The 14,339-nt window shown below is 39.5% G+C and overlaps 1 protein-coding gene across 2 annotated transcripts; it reads right to left on the bottom strand.

Annotated features, from left to right (window-relative positions):
• Positions 1–7,680: 7,680 nt before the first annotated feature.
• On the bottom strand, positions 7,681–13,308 carry LOC135522776 (neutral cholesterol ester hydrolase 1-like). 2 transcript variants are annotated; one of them, XM_064949358.1, is made up of 6 exons: positions 13,023–13,308; positions 10,718–10,943; positions 10,567–10,636; positions 10,250–10,421; positions 10,033–10,172; positions 7,681–9,930 (listed from the first exon to the last, which is right to left on the bottom strand). In XM_064949358.1, the coding sequence occupies exons 1-6, from the start codon at positions 13,158–13,160 to the stop codon at positions 9,453–9,455; spliced, it is 1,224 nt and encodes a 407-aa protein (XP_064805430.1). In that variant the 5' UTR covers positions 13,161–13,308; the 3' UTR covers positions 7,681–9,452. The 2 variants fall into 2 exon arrangements, with proteins under 2 accessions (XP_064805430.1, XP_064805431.1); XM_064949359.1 differs by having other exon boundaries at positions 13,010–13,099.
• Positions 13,309–14,339: the final 1,031 nt, after the last annotated feature.

The following is a 14,339-nucleotide window of genomic DNA, read 5'->3' as shown; positions in this document are numbered from 1 at the left end:
AAGATTTCGGTTCTGGCTAGAGCTGAACCAACACTGATACGCAGTTATTATTAGGCTAGTAAATCAGTCTGCTATAGACTATCTGTTGTTGATCACAGAGATTTTAGGCCCAACGCTATATGCCTATACATCTGCCCTTCTATTCAACCACTGTAGGTATTGCATATAGCTACGTGGCAATAATAAATGTTTATATTATTCCATTGTTCTATTCCAAACGAAAAACAGGATTATTCTGTTCGGTTTATACATGGATCTTGTTTCTCTGTTTCTGTATTGTAAACATCTGGCCTCAATCTGTGCTCCATGCATGCGTGTCCCCTGAGAGTCTCGGATTTATTCGGTTTCACTTGGTATTCTGAGTGTGGGGGGGTTCAGTCAGTTCCTTGTTCTTATTAGTTCCAGTTGAAATGTGTGTGTGTGTCTGTCCTCTCCCAGCCAGCTCTGTTTCGGGGACATGGGGAGGTCTGAGTGATAGAGTCATCATCATTATCCCTGCTGAGAGTGGGTGGACAGGAGTCACTTTATCTATGATGTTACACACACACCACAAGATAACTTTTTTACTCCCCAAATCCCTCCCTCTCCAATTTTTCAGTTCTTTCCCAACTTTGTCCTCTAAAAATACTCAACTACTAATGCTACTACTACTAATAATAATAATACTGTACTACTACTAATAATACTGTACTACTAATAATAATAATACTACTGTACTACTACTACTACTACTAATAATAATAATACTGTACTACTAATAATAATACTGTACTACTAATAATAATACTGTACTACTACTACTACTAATAATAATAATAATAATGTACTACTAATAATAATAATGTACTACTAATAATAATAATAATAATACTGTACTACTACTGCTACTAATAATAATAATACTGTACTACTAATAATAATAATAATACAGTACTACTACTACTAATAATAATAATACTGTACTACTACTACTAATAATAATAATACAGTACTACTACTACTACTAAATAATAATAATAATACAGTACTACTACTAATAATAACTACTACTACTAATAATAATACAGTACTACTACTACTAATAATAATACTGTACTACTACTAATAATAATAATAATACTGTACTACTACTACTACTAATAATAATAATACTGTACTACTACTGCTACTAATACTGTACTATTGCTAATAATAATAATACTGTACTACTACTGCTAATAATAATAATACTGTACTACTAATAATAATAATACTGTACTACTACTAATAATAATAATACTGTACTACTACTAATAATAATAATAATACTACTACTACTAATAATAATAATAATAATAATACTGTACTACTACTGCTACTAATAATAATAATAATACAGTACTACTACTACTAATAATACTGTACTACTACTAATAATAATAATACTGTACTACTCCTGCTACTACTAATAATACTGTACTACTAATAATAATAATAATACAGTACTACTACTAATAATAATAATACTGTACTACTACTAATAATAATACTGTACTACTACTACTAATAATAATACTGTACTACTAATAATAATAATAATAATACTGTACTACTACTACTAATAATAATAATACAGTACTACTACTACTAATAATACTGTACTACTAATAATAATAATAATACAGTACTACTACTAATAATAATAATACTGTACTACTACTAATAATAATAATACAGTACTACTAATAATAATAATAATACTGTACTACTACTGCTACTAATAATAATACTGTACTACTACTACTAATAATAATAATACTGTACTACTACTAATAATAATAATACAGTACTACTACTAATAATAATAATACAGTACTACTACTACTACTAATAATAATAATACAGTACTACTACTACTAATAATAATAATACAGTACTACTACTACTAATAATAATACTGTACTACTACTAATAATAATAATACTGTACTACTACTACTAATAATAATAATAATACTGTACTACTACTACTACTAATAATAATAATAATAATACTGTACTACTACTGCTACTAATAATAATACTGTACTACTACTGCTACTAATAATAATAATAATACTGTACTACTACTACTACTACTAATAATAATAATAATAATAATAATAATAATACTGTACTACTACTGCTACTAATAATAATACTGTACTACTAATAATAATACTAATAATAATAATACTGTACTACTACTGCTACTAATAATAATACTGTACTACTACTACTAATAATAATAATACTGTACTACTACTAATAATAATAATAATACTGTACTACTACTAATAATAATAATACTGTACTACTAATAATAATACTGTACTACTACTGCTACTAATAATAATACTGTACTACTACTACTAATAATAATAATACTGTACTACTACTACTAATAATAATAATACTGTACTACTACTACTAATAATAATAATAGTACTACTACTACTAATAATAATACTGTACTACTACTACTAATAATAATAATACTGTACTACTAATAATAATAATAATACAGTACTACTACTACTAATAATAATAATAATACTGTACTACTAATAATAATACTGTACTACTAATAATAATAATAATAATACTGTACTACTAATAATAATACTGTACTACTAATAATAATACTGTACTACTACTAATAATAATAATACAGTACTACTACTACTAATAATAATAATAATACAGTACTACTACTAATAATAATAATACTGTACTACTAATAATAATAATAATAATACTGTACTAATAATAATAATACTACTGAACTACTACTAATAATAATAATAATACGGTACTACTAATAATAATAATAATACTGTACTAATAATAATAATAATAATACTACTGAACTACTACTAATAATAATAATAATACTGTACTACTAATAATAATAATAATACTGTACTAATAATAATAATACTACTGAACTACTACTAATAATAATAATAATACTGTACTACTACTAATAATAATACTGTACTACTAATAATATTAATAATACTGTACTACTAATAATATTAATAATACTGTACTACTAATAATAATAATACTACTGAACTACTACTACTAATAATAATACTATACTACTAATAATAATACTACTGAACTACTACTACTAATAATACTGTACTAATAATAATAATACTACTACTACTACTACTACTAATAATAATAATACTGTACTACTAATAATACTACTACTACTACTACTACTACTACTACTACTACTACTACTACTACTAATAATAATAATAATACTGTACTACTAATAATAATTCTACTGAACTACTACTACTAATAATAATAATAATAATAATAATAATAATACTGAACTACTACTACTACTACTACTGATAATAATATGATACTGCTACTCTACTCCCCCACTCTCTATTTTCTGTTTCTTTCCCAACTCTCTCTCTCTAGACCTTGATGTTGACATGACCTCCTCAGAACTCTCTCCCAGCTAAACAATTCAGTCAACCGCACGGCTGTAACACACACACACACACACACACACACACACACACACACACACACACACACACACACACACACACACACACACACACACACACACACACACACACACACACACACACACAATACAGCTAAACAATGCATCCATGACCATTGCAGTAATATCTGGCACACGCACACTACAGGGGGGTGGAAGGCGGGAGACAATAGAATGGGCCAATTGAAAGATTGGGAATCAGAGAACCGACCAATGGCCAATGAGGAAATGTTGGGTTTTGTTTTTGGCATTGTTTATTTTTTCTGACGCCAGGAAAAACCCCAACTAATGTTGATATACTGACTGTGTGACTGTATGACTGTGTGTGTGTGTGTGTAACTAGCACCATTGTAGTGGGAGCTGCTAACTCAATGCCTCATTTCACTTCAGGAATCAGGCAGTCAGTCAGAACCAACCTACAATGTGGGGGGAGAGAGAGAGGGGAAGAGAGTGAGATACAATATCAGAAGCCCTTTTCTACCTGGTGCTAACATGTGCCCTTTGTCATGATCTGGTCCACATCCTCATTGTGCCCACATTTTTAGACAGGTGTAAACAATTAAAGGACACACAAATTTGATTGTGATCAGCTCATCCTGACCACCTCCTCAATCAAGTGTAAACATATCTGGATGGTCAAACCATTTAAAATATCATTATACCAGCCTCTAATTTCATTGACAGGTAGCACTGTTGACTTATTGCATCAGTAATTGTCTTAAAATAAATACATTCATATTATTTTTTTTAAAGAATATCCATTGGATAATTTGCATACAGCCCCAGCTTATATATGTAAGCATTTCACTGTTAGTCCACACCTACTGTTTACAAAGCATGTGACAAATAAGATTTGATGTGATTTCACTTTCTAGATCTGTCTACATTAGAAGATATCTAGGCACAATGCGTGCCTGACTACCTCCGGAGGTGGTCAGAAAAAATGTGATCACAATGCATCTTTTAATCATCTACATCTGTCTGAAAATGTGGGCACAATCAGAATATGGAAGTCATCTTTTTTAATTTAACTAGGCAATTCATTTAAGAACAAATTCTTATTTACAATGACGGCCTACACCAGCCAAATCAAGACGAAACTGGGCTAATTGTGCGCCGCCCTATGGGACTCCCAATCACAGCCAGTTGGGATACAGCCTGGATTCAAACCAGGGTGTCTGTAGTGACCCTTCTAGCACTGAGATGCATTGCCTTAGACCGCTGTGCCACTCGGGAGCCCAAGATAAAGGATGCATATTAGAACCAGGTATAAACGGGGCTAGATATAGACTGTCTTTATGTTGGTCTCTAGCACACTGCCCTGAAGCACACACTCTCACTCTCTCTAACCCTCTTCCTCCCATTCTCTCTCTCTCTTTCCCTACTTCTTCCTCCCTTACTCCCCCTAATTCTCCCTGTCAGGAAGCAGTGAACAATGTAACCTTTACTCTCAGTGATAACATTCTCCTCTCACATTACCCCATCGACTCCCACACTTCTTTTTTCACATCCTCTCCATTTTCATTCTGTAGGTTTTGTTTTCTTTTGAAATAATCATCCAGCAGCGTGTGATTAACAGGTTACTCCCCAGGGCACAGAGACTAACTTCCCAAACAAGGTCAGGGACACGCACAAACACACTGACATGCAGTCACTAACATGTAGTCACTTGCGTACAAACACACACACACACACTCAGATGTGTTGATCGAGCATGTACTGTACCTGCTCACTTTCTACTGGCATGTCACAGGTCATGTGATCATCTGATGGGTCAGGTTACCCTCTTCCTCTTCAGGGTATGAGAAAGAAAAGAGATAGAGAGACAGAGACCAGGAAAGAAAGGAAGGCAGAAGTTGAGAAAGAGAATGCGAAGGGAGAGCGTGAAAGATAGAAAATTAGAACAGGTTCCCTAATTCTCAATTTGGGACGCCATCTCCTGCCTAAAACCTTCTGCTACCATTCAATTCACACACTCCCATATAGCTGGCGTGCTAGTGTGCGTGTATGTGTGTGTTAGTGTATGTGTGTGCACTGTATTTATGTATAGTGTGTTAATTGTTGTTAACTGTCTGTGTGTGATTTTACCCTGTAGCAATAAAGAGACGTGCCACTCAGTTTCAAAACACCCTGGAGGTTCAAACTGCATTCTTTAAACTGGAACAGCACACACACACACACACACACACACACACACACACAAAATTGTTCTTTTTAACAGGAAGAACATTTTTCACCTCCTGAGTGGCGCAGCAGTTTAAGGCAATGCAACTCACTGCTAGAGGCATCACTACAGTCCCTGGTTCGAATCCAGGCTGTATTACATCCGGCCATGATTGGGAGTCCCATAGGGCAGCACACAATTGGCCCAGCGTTGTCCGGGTTACGGTTTGGCTGGGGTAGGCCATCATTGTAAATCAGCATTTGTTCTTAACTGACTTGCCTAGTTAAATAAAATAAAACATTTTTCACCTGTAAGTACACTGCTCAAAAAAATAAAGGGAACACTTAAACAACACAATGTAACTCCAAGTCAATCACACTTCTGTGAAATCAAACTGTCCACTTAGGAAGCAACACTGATTGACAAATTTCACATGCTGTTGTGCAAATGGAATAGACAACAGGTGGAAATTATAGGTAATTAGCAAGACACCCCCAATAGAGGAGTGGTTCTGCAGGTGATAACCGCAGACCACTTCTCAGTTCCTATGCTTCATGGCTGATGTTATGGTCACTTTTGAATGCTGGCGGTGCTTTCACTCTAGTGAGACCGAGTCTACAACCCACACAAGTGGCTCAGGTAGTGCAGCTCATCCAGGATGGCACATCAATGCGAGCTGTGGCAAGAAGGTTTGCTGTGTCTGTCAGCATAGTGTTCAGAGCATGGAGGCACTACCAGGAGACAGGCCAGTACATCAGGAGACGTGGAGGAGGGCGTAGGAGGGCAACAACCCAGCAGCAGGACCGCTACCTCTGCCTTTGTGCAAGGAGGAGCACTGCCAGAGCCCTGCAAAATGACCTCCAGCAGGCCACAAATGTGCATGTGTCTGCTCAAACGGTCAGAAACAGACTCCATGAGGGTGGTATGAGGGCCCGACGTCCACAGGTGGGGGTTGTGCTTACAGCCCAACACCGTGCAGGACGTTTGGCATTTGCCAGAGAACACCAAGATTGGCAAATTCACCACTGGCGCCCTGTGCTCTTCACAAATGAAAGCAGGTTCACACTGAGCACATGTGACAGACGTGACAGTCTGGAGACGCTGTGGAGAACGTTCTGCTGCCTGCAACATCCTCCAGCATGACCGGTTTGGCGGTGGGTCAGTCATGGTGTGGGGTGGCATTTCTTTGGGGAGCTGCACAGCCCTCCATGTGCTTGCCAGAGGTAGCCTGACTGCCATTAGGTACCGAGATGAGATCCTCAGACCCCTTGTGAGACCATATGCTTGTGTGGTTGGCCCTGGGTTCCTCCTAATGCAAGACAATGCTAGACCTCATGTGGCTGGAGTGTGTCAGCAGTTCATGCAAGAGGAAGGCAGTGATGCTATGGACTGGCCCGCCCGTTCCCCAGACCTGAATCCAATTGAGCACATCTGGGACATCATGTCTCGCTCCATCCACCAACGCCACGTTGCACCACAGACTGTCCAGGAGTTGGCAGATGCTTTAGTCCAGGTCTGGGAGGAGATCCCTCAGGAGACCATCCGCCACCTCATCAGGAGCATGCCCAGGCATTGTAGGGAGGTCATACAGGCACGTGGAGACCACACACACTACTGAGCCTCATTTTGACTTGTTTTAAGGACATTACATCAAAGTTGGATCAGCCTGTAGTGTGGTTTTCCACTTTAATTTTGACTGTGACTCGAAATCCAGACCTCCATGGGTTGATAAATTTGATTTCCATTGATAATTTGTGTGATTTTGTTGTCAGCACATTCAACTATGTAAAGAAAAAAGTATTTAATAAGAATATTTAATTCATTCAGATCTAGGATGTGTTATTTTAGTGTTCCCTTTATTTTTTTGAGCAGTGTATATTACAATACTGTGCTCAGAACAGGAGTTAGCTGAACCAATACACGCCACTGAAACTTCAGATCCATTTAGACTCAACATCAGATAAAATATATATTTTATGTACATATATTCATTAGTTTAAATTCTCTCCAGTGATAATATAAAACTTCACAGTTTTGAAGCTCAAACGGAGGCCTTTGTTCCCTACCAGTTTACAGTCAGTTGATTCTTGGAAGGGGTTTTCTAATCTGTAGGGCACAACAGTGTCATCATCTGTCTAGTAGTGGTATTACACCCAGGGTCAATAGCCAGGCCCAGAGCCATATGTCTAAATGTATGACTTTGGCCAGGCCTAAAGTACATTGAAATGTCCGAGTGGTCAACAAATATCAGGAAAAAGGAAAACACAACATAATACGCCAAACCAACAGCTACGTACATTGTGTGAGAAAAGAGGACAGATCTTTCTAAAATAAAAGCCCATTTGGAATACCTGGAATTCCTGGTTCACATGGCTTTATATCTTCACATAACACAAACACCTGATCCTTTGACGGATTTAGAACAGACAATATTCCTTATACTAAAAACACACACGTTCTATGGTCAATGTTCTCTCTGCACATAACATATCTTCACACTGGGCACAGATGTCATTTCAACGTGTAGTTTTGATTTACATTTGGTTGAGTTGTCAATAACGTAAATTCAACGTGAAATCAACAAACAATTTCACCATGTCATTGGATTTAGGTCAAAAGTTGGGTGAAAAAAATAACAAAATTCCCTTAGGTTAATGACTTTTTGCAAATCCAATGAGTTTTCCATCACAGATTTTTTTTAAGTGGAAAAAATGTTGATTCAACTATTTTTGCCCAGTGAGTTACTTCATTTCTAAAATAATATCTATAAAAAATACTGTTCAGCCTGTCTGGTGTCATGCCGTGTCAGATTCTCTCTTAGTGGTCCTATACCCTGGTAAAACACTGTTCCTCGGGGGCTGTAGTTAAAACATGTGGTGAGGTCTGTTTTTGGCCCTCTTCTGCCTGCTTCTCTAAGCTTGGAATGGTCAAATAAATAAATACAACATATTATTGCACAACCCAGAGATTCCACACAGATGTGTATGCTGGTCAGTCTTTCAGTGTATCAGACTGTTAGCATTCAAAGCTTTAAATCAGTTTCCATAGACAGCTGACAGTTCACGGTCTTTACATTGAACAACCACAGGATCAGCTAGGTAGTCAAAAGGAAAGAGGCATGGGAGGTGTGGTTGTCTGGTTGCCTGGACATTTTAGTCCGAGTGGTGCTCCTATTGGGTTCTAGGTTGTGATCTTATAGTTTTGATTCTCAACATAACTTTGGGTTCCATAGGGTTCTGTCGTGGTCTAGACTACTATATTAGATGGTCTGGTCACACAAATTTCCTAAGTGGCAAAGGTCCAGATGGGTATTGTCATCTGTCGGCGTAGTAAAAAACCCGCCCTTCGCAACGCATGTAACTCTAAACTGTTCAAACAATTCACACCCCTTCTGCTGGCGGAGAAAAAACGTAGCAGTTTTAAAGCACATTGTTTGCAATTCCACACATTTTGACATGGGGCAAAAAAACTGTTGCTGTTTTAAAGCAAATTTCCTGCAATTCTACACATTTTGCCATGTCTTCTTATGTGTGTTCATATGATACCTGAGTGATTCAACAAAATCCATGGGGGCCCCCTTGGGGTCGAGTCCCCTGCCCATGATAACTACTCAACAGCAGTAAGTTAAAAGCCTGATTGATTTCTTAAAAAATAGATTTTAAACACACTGTCCGTATCGACCCTCTTCTGGGTCCGGTTCCAGACCGCAGTCCGTCTGTTGAGTATGGCTGTTCTAGAGGTTGTGGTCTAGCCACTGGATGTAGTTGTCCAGACTCCTCTGGCCAACGGAGGACAAAAACGGCCAAAAGGAGAAGACCATGCAGCCGTGGAAACCGTCGTCATAGTGAACACTGGTAACCGTGACGCCCGCATCCTGTAGTCTCCTGGCGTACATCAACCCATCGTCCCTCAGAACATCGAACTCACACGTCATCACGTACGCTCGCGGCGTTCTACCCAGAATCCCATGTTCTGCAAGCAACGGTGCCGCTCGCACATCCACCAACCCCGGCACTATCCCCGTGACCTCCCGCGACCCAGTCTCTGTGCCAACGGGCCGGTAATGCTTTTGGTGTTTGGCCGCGAGCAGGGAGGTCCAGTTGAGATGAGAACGGATGGAAGGAGAGATAGAGGGATGAAGGAGGGAGGAGGGGGAGGAGAGGAGATGAGGGAGGAGAGAGGGATCAGCCCCCAGGTAAATCAGCCAGAACCTAGAGAGCGAAAGGAAGGTTAGTAACAGGTGTGTGTGTGTGTGTGTGTGTGTGTGTGTGTGTGTGTGTGTGTGTGTGTGTGTGTGTGTGTGTGTGTTGTACCTGGCCATGAGGTGTCGGTGCAGGATGGGTACGTTGTGATTCTGTTGGTAGGACGGGGTGTTCAGGTCTAGAGCCTGGAGGACTGGGTAGATCAACGCCTGGATACTGAACTTCACACTCATACTGTCATCTGCAGAAATCTGTGGCCAGAAAGAAAATGTGAGTGTGTGTGTGTTTATGTGTGTGTGTGCATGTGTGTAAGTTTACATGTGTGTACCCGCTGGGCCACGGCTGCAGCGAGGTTCCCCCCAGAGCTGTCTCCAGACACCCCCACCCTGGCTGGGTTGACCCCAAAGCGCTGCAAGACCTCTGGGGACAGGAAGGCCCTGGACGCTGCTAGAGCATCATGGTACTGGTCTGGAAACACTGAATCAGGGGCCAAGCGGTAACTATGGTAACAACAATTAACACACCATAAGTTAAGTTTTTATAAGTGCCTTGCTCATGGGCACAATGGTAGCCTTCCGGTTTCCAGTTCGGTTCCCATATGATTTATGTAGATATATATTTTTAAAGTATTATTCTGATACTCACTCAACCGACACAACGACTGTATCCAGCTCTTCAGCCATCCTCCTACACAGCAGGTCATAAGATCTCATTCCTACACATACAAATGCAGAATATTTTGTGCATAAACACATATGGAATGTTTAAAAAGACACTCTAGCACACACACACTTACGTCCGCTGCCAAGGGCCCATCCCCCACCATGGAAGTAAAGCACTCCCCTCCTGAGCTTGGCTCCTCCTCCAACTGGCTGGAACACTCGTGCGGGCACGCCCCCCAAGGCGGAGTCAGTGACACGTACAGTAGGACTAGACCATGGCTCAATCACCTCCAACCGAGACACCACAGAGTTCAACATATGGACACTGTGACACACCCCTAGAGCTTGCGCCGCATCACCCTGGAACACACACACACGCTCAGTTTAATATCTGCACACAGTGATGGGATGTATAAACTACAACCAGCCATCCAGATATACTGTATAGGGTGTGGGGACTGGTACTGCAGGTCTCAGTGTGATCAGTGTGTGTAATCTTCTACAGTATTACTAATAAGCTCGGTAGGTGTTTGGACTGGTAGTTCAGGTTAGGTAGAGACACAGGTTAAGGCGTGTTGATGACTCTCAGCCACTCCCCACTCTCTATTTCAGTGTTGACCACTGTTGCACAAGGCCAGTGACCACTGTGACAATTTTCATTATTTATTTATTTGAATGGAGTCACTACTGAGACCAAGGTCTCTTCTGCAAGGGAGCAAGGAGCCCTGCATATACACCATTTTCCCCAAAAAATAACACACAATGTAAAAAAATAATACAAATAGTCAAGAAAAACAACCACATTCCACAACAAGGAGGTCTCCAATCTGTTCTATACATGGGCTGCAAATGAACTAAAATCAGTTTTACCCAACTCTGAGGAGACCAAAGGGATTTTCAGGGTTAGCCATCCCCGAGATCGGATATAGTAACTAAAGATGAATAATGATGTTAGGCACGGCGGGAGTTTTTGTAAGATAGATTTATAGATAAAAAGAGATTGATGAATCAACCTACGTGACTTCAGAGGGCCAGGCTACTTTCTGGAAAAGAATGCAGTGTACTCAACTTATCACCACACAAGGCCTGTGTGTATGTCCTTATTGTAGCTGGCCAATGATAGAGGTTCAAAGTTCAGACAGTCTGGTCAAGTAAAGGCCTATAATGTCATGCTACTATTCTCCAACCCAAAACACTATTACCAGAGGCGTCATGCCCATAGGGGGCACAGGGGTATGTGCCCCCACAAACATATCATTTGTTTTTCTTTTTTCTCTGTAACACTACTAGCCACTTAGCAATTATTTGAAGCTGGGTTTAACTAGCCCAGATAGGTTCCCAATCTCCCAACCTCATAACTAGCTACCAAGAAGCCATTTCAGGCTATCAATCAAGTTAGACAAGCTAGCTTGTCCATCATCTTAGCTGGCATGCCTGCTGGCAAGGTTGGTAGACTTTAGAAAAGCAATGTACTGAATAAGACCCAGATATTAGCAGAGATGCAGAGAAGCATATTTAGTTTGTTTAAAAAAAGAACCACTAGTCAGCAGGATACAGATAGCTCAAGAGGTATACTTAGATATGATGAAATATAGTTGTATTGGCCTCCCACGTGGCGCAGTGCTAAGGCGCCACTACAGCCTGGGGTTCACCACTACAGCCTGGGACCCCATAGGGTGGCACACAATTGGCCCAGCGCCGTTTGGGTTAGGGGAGGGTCGAACTTTGTTTCCTCCGACACATTAGTGCGGCTGACTTCCAGATTAAGTGAGCAGAGTGTTAAGAAGCAGCGTGTTTTGGCGGGTCATGTGTTGTTCTATGTGTCGAATTGCTATGCTTTATCTTGGCCAGGTCGCAGTTGCAAATGAGAACTTGTTCTCAACTAGCCTACCTGGTTAAATAAAGGTGAAATAAAAAATAAATAAAAATATATATATTTCAGAGGACGCATGTCTCGACCTTCGCCTCTCCCAAGACTGTTGGGGAGTTGCAGCAATGAGACAAGGTCTTAACTAAATTGAGGAGAAATGGGGTAAAAAAATATATAAAAATTATATAGAAATAGACCGATTGTTTTTACATAGAATTAAGCATATTTATTATGGCTCAAGATTGCAGGGGAAAGCTGTCTCAGTTGTTTGAAAAATGTTCAATTCTCAAATGTATTCCCCAGACCATATACCTTACATACTTTGTGCCCCCACAGATTTTTGGGGTGCATGACGCCCCTGATTGGTGCCCTTAATGGACTGTCAAGGTACTATAGGTTATTTGACTGTCCTGTGGGCTGTATGACCTGATGGGACTCATAGGCTAACCAGTTCACTGCACTAATGTCATGAACCGACTAATTCTAGTATTCAATACTATTTACTGCAAAACACCTGCCTTAACTAATACGTTCTATTCTATTTTCAAGTCATTACCAGTCAGTCCTACCGCATGTATGAAGCTCCGGAACAGCGCGTCCAGCAGAATGAGCTTCCAGGGCTCGCTCACCGCACTCGGTAACGGAGTATAGACGTAGTAGGCAGCCGCCACCGACAGCAGCACGCCCCCGGACCAGCGGAGCCTCATAACTGCAGGGAAAACGGACTGTCACCGGGTCACGTTCACCCGATAAAAGAGATGTGAATTGAATTCACGGTGACTCGTTTTCTTCTGTATCCCCGTGGTTGGTAGAGGTCGGTTTAACATTGGGGGTAAACCAGAAACGTAGACAAGAATGAGGATTAATAGTGGTGTCAGAATAAAAGTCCTGTTATGATTAATTTTTTTATTGGATTCCAAGTATTTTTGTTCAACAAGCCCATTCGAGTCCAGTAGGCCTACAATATAAAATCAGATATAAGAGCATCTGTTATCAATATTATACCTTTCAAAATAGGCCTAGATGTTGTGGATTTCAGTTTGAGGTGGCTTTTATTTTGAAGTTTGCTCCCGGCTTTTGCTTTCGAAAGTTAGCTGCATTTACGTAAAAGCTGATAAGAAATCCTCAGGATTGCGTAAAGAGACGCGTAGCGCTCATGGGAACTGTAGTTTACACTAGTCAAACACAACTACAACAAGATGGAGAACTTGACAAATGTTTCGTCAGGAATAATTGAATACGTTTGAAGGGACAACCACAAAGTAGATACATGTAATTCATAAGGAGTGACAATCAGTGCTGGGCTTGAACGTCTACTCACCCGTAGCATGAAGGCACAGAGTTTCTAAACCCAGTAAACCCAGAGACGCAACATCGCAAACTGTCACGTTTTCATGTTCGTCAAAAACAACTTTAAGGAATGCCTGATTTGACGTTCGCATTTCGGCATGACACGTCCATTACACCCGCCGACGTGTTTATACGCATCAGTTTAACTAGCCAACGAAGCCATGACATCGCCTACAAGTGTTCTCGGTGATTTCTATTGCCGAAGCAGTTTCTGCCTATCTTCACATTGTACTGTCTTTGATAAAAGTCTCTTGCCTTTTTATGTGAAAGTGTCATTCTCTTCTTCTGCCACTAGATAGCATCATCTAAATGGCCTCAAAAATACACTGCCTTCTGAAAGTAATTCAGACACCTTGACCTCAAAATGTTGTTTACGTTAGAGTCTTATTCCTCATCAATTTACACACAATACCCCATAATTACAAAGAAAAAACAGGTTTTTAGACATTTTTGCAAATTTATATATTTATATAAAAAACTTTAATATCACATTTATGTAAATGTTGTCTTAGGTCTCTCTTTATGTAGTGCTGTGT

The sequence above is a fragment of the Oncorhynchus masou genome, chromosome 30 (assembly GCF_036934945.1).
Source record: "Oncorhynchus masou masou isolate Uvic2021 chromosome 30, UVic_Omas_1.1, whole genome shotgun sequence".
NCBI lineage: Eukaryota > Metazoa > Chordata > Actinopteri > Salmoniformes > Salmonidae > Oncorhynchus > Oncorhynchus masou.
The sequence above is the reverse complement of the archived record's forward strand: the minus strand, read 5'-3'. Positions and strand labels throughout refer to the sequence as shown.

Coding starts and splice junctions, on each gene's coding strand:
- LOC135522776 (XM_064949358.1), bottom strand. CDS start 13,160: ATGAGGCTCCGCTGGTCCGGGGGCGTGCTGCTGTCGGTGGCGGCTGCC. Junction 10,944..13,022: donor TCCGGAGCTTCATACATGCG/GTAGGACTGACT, acceptor TGTGTGTTCCAG/GGTGATGCGGCGCAAGCTCT. Junction 9,931..10,032: donor CACCGACACCTCATGGCCAG/GTACAACACACA, acceptor TTCGCTCTCTAG/GTTCTGGCTGATTTACCTGG.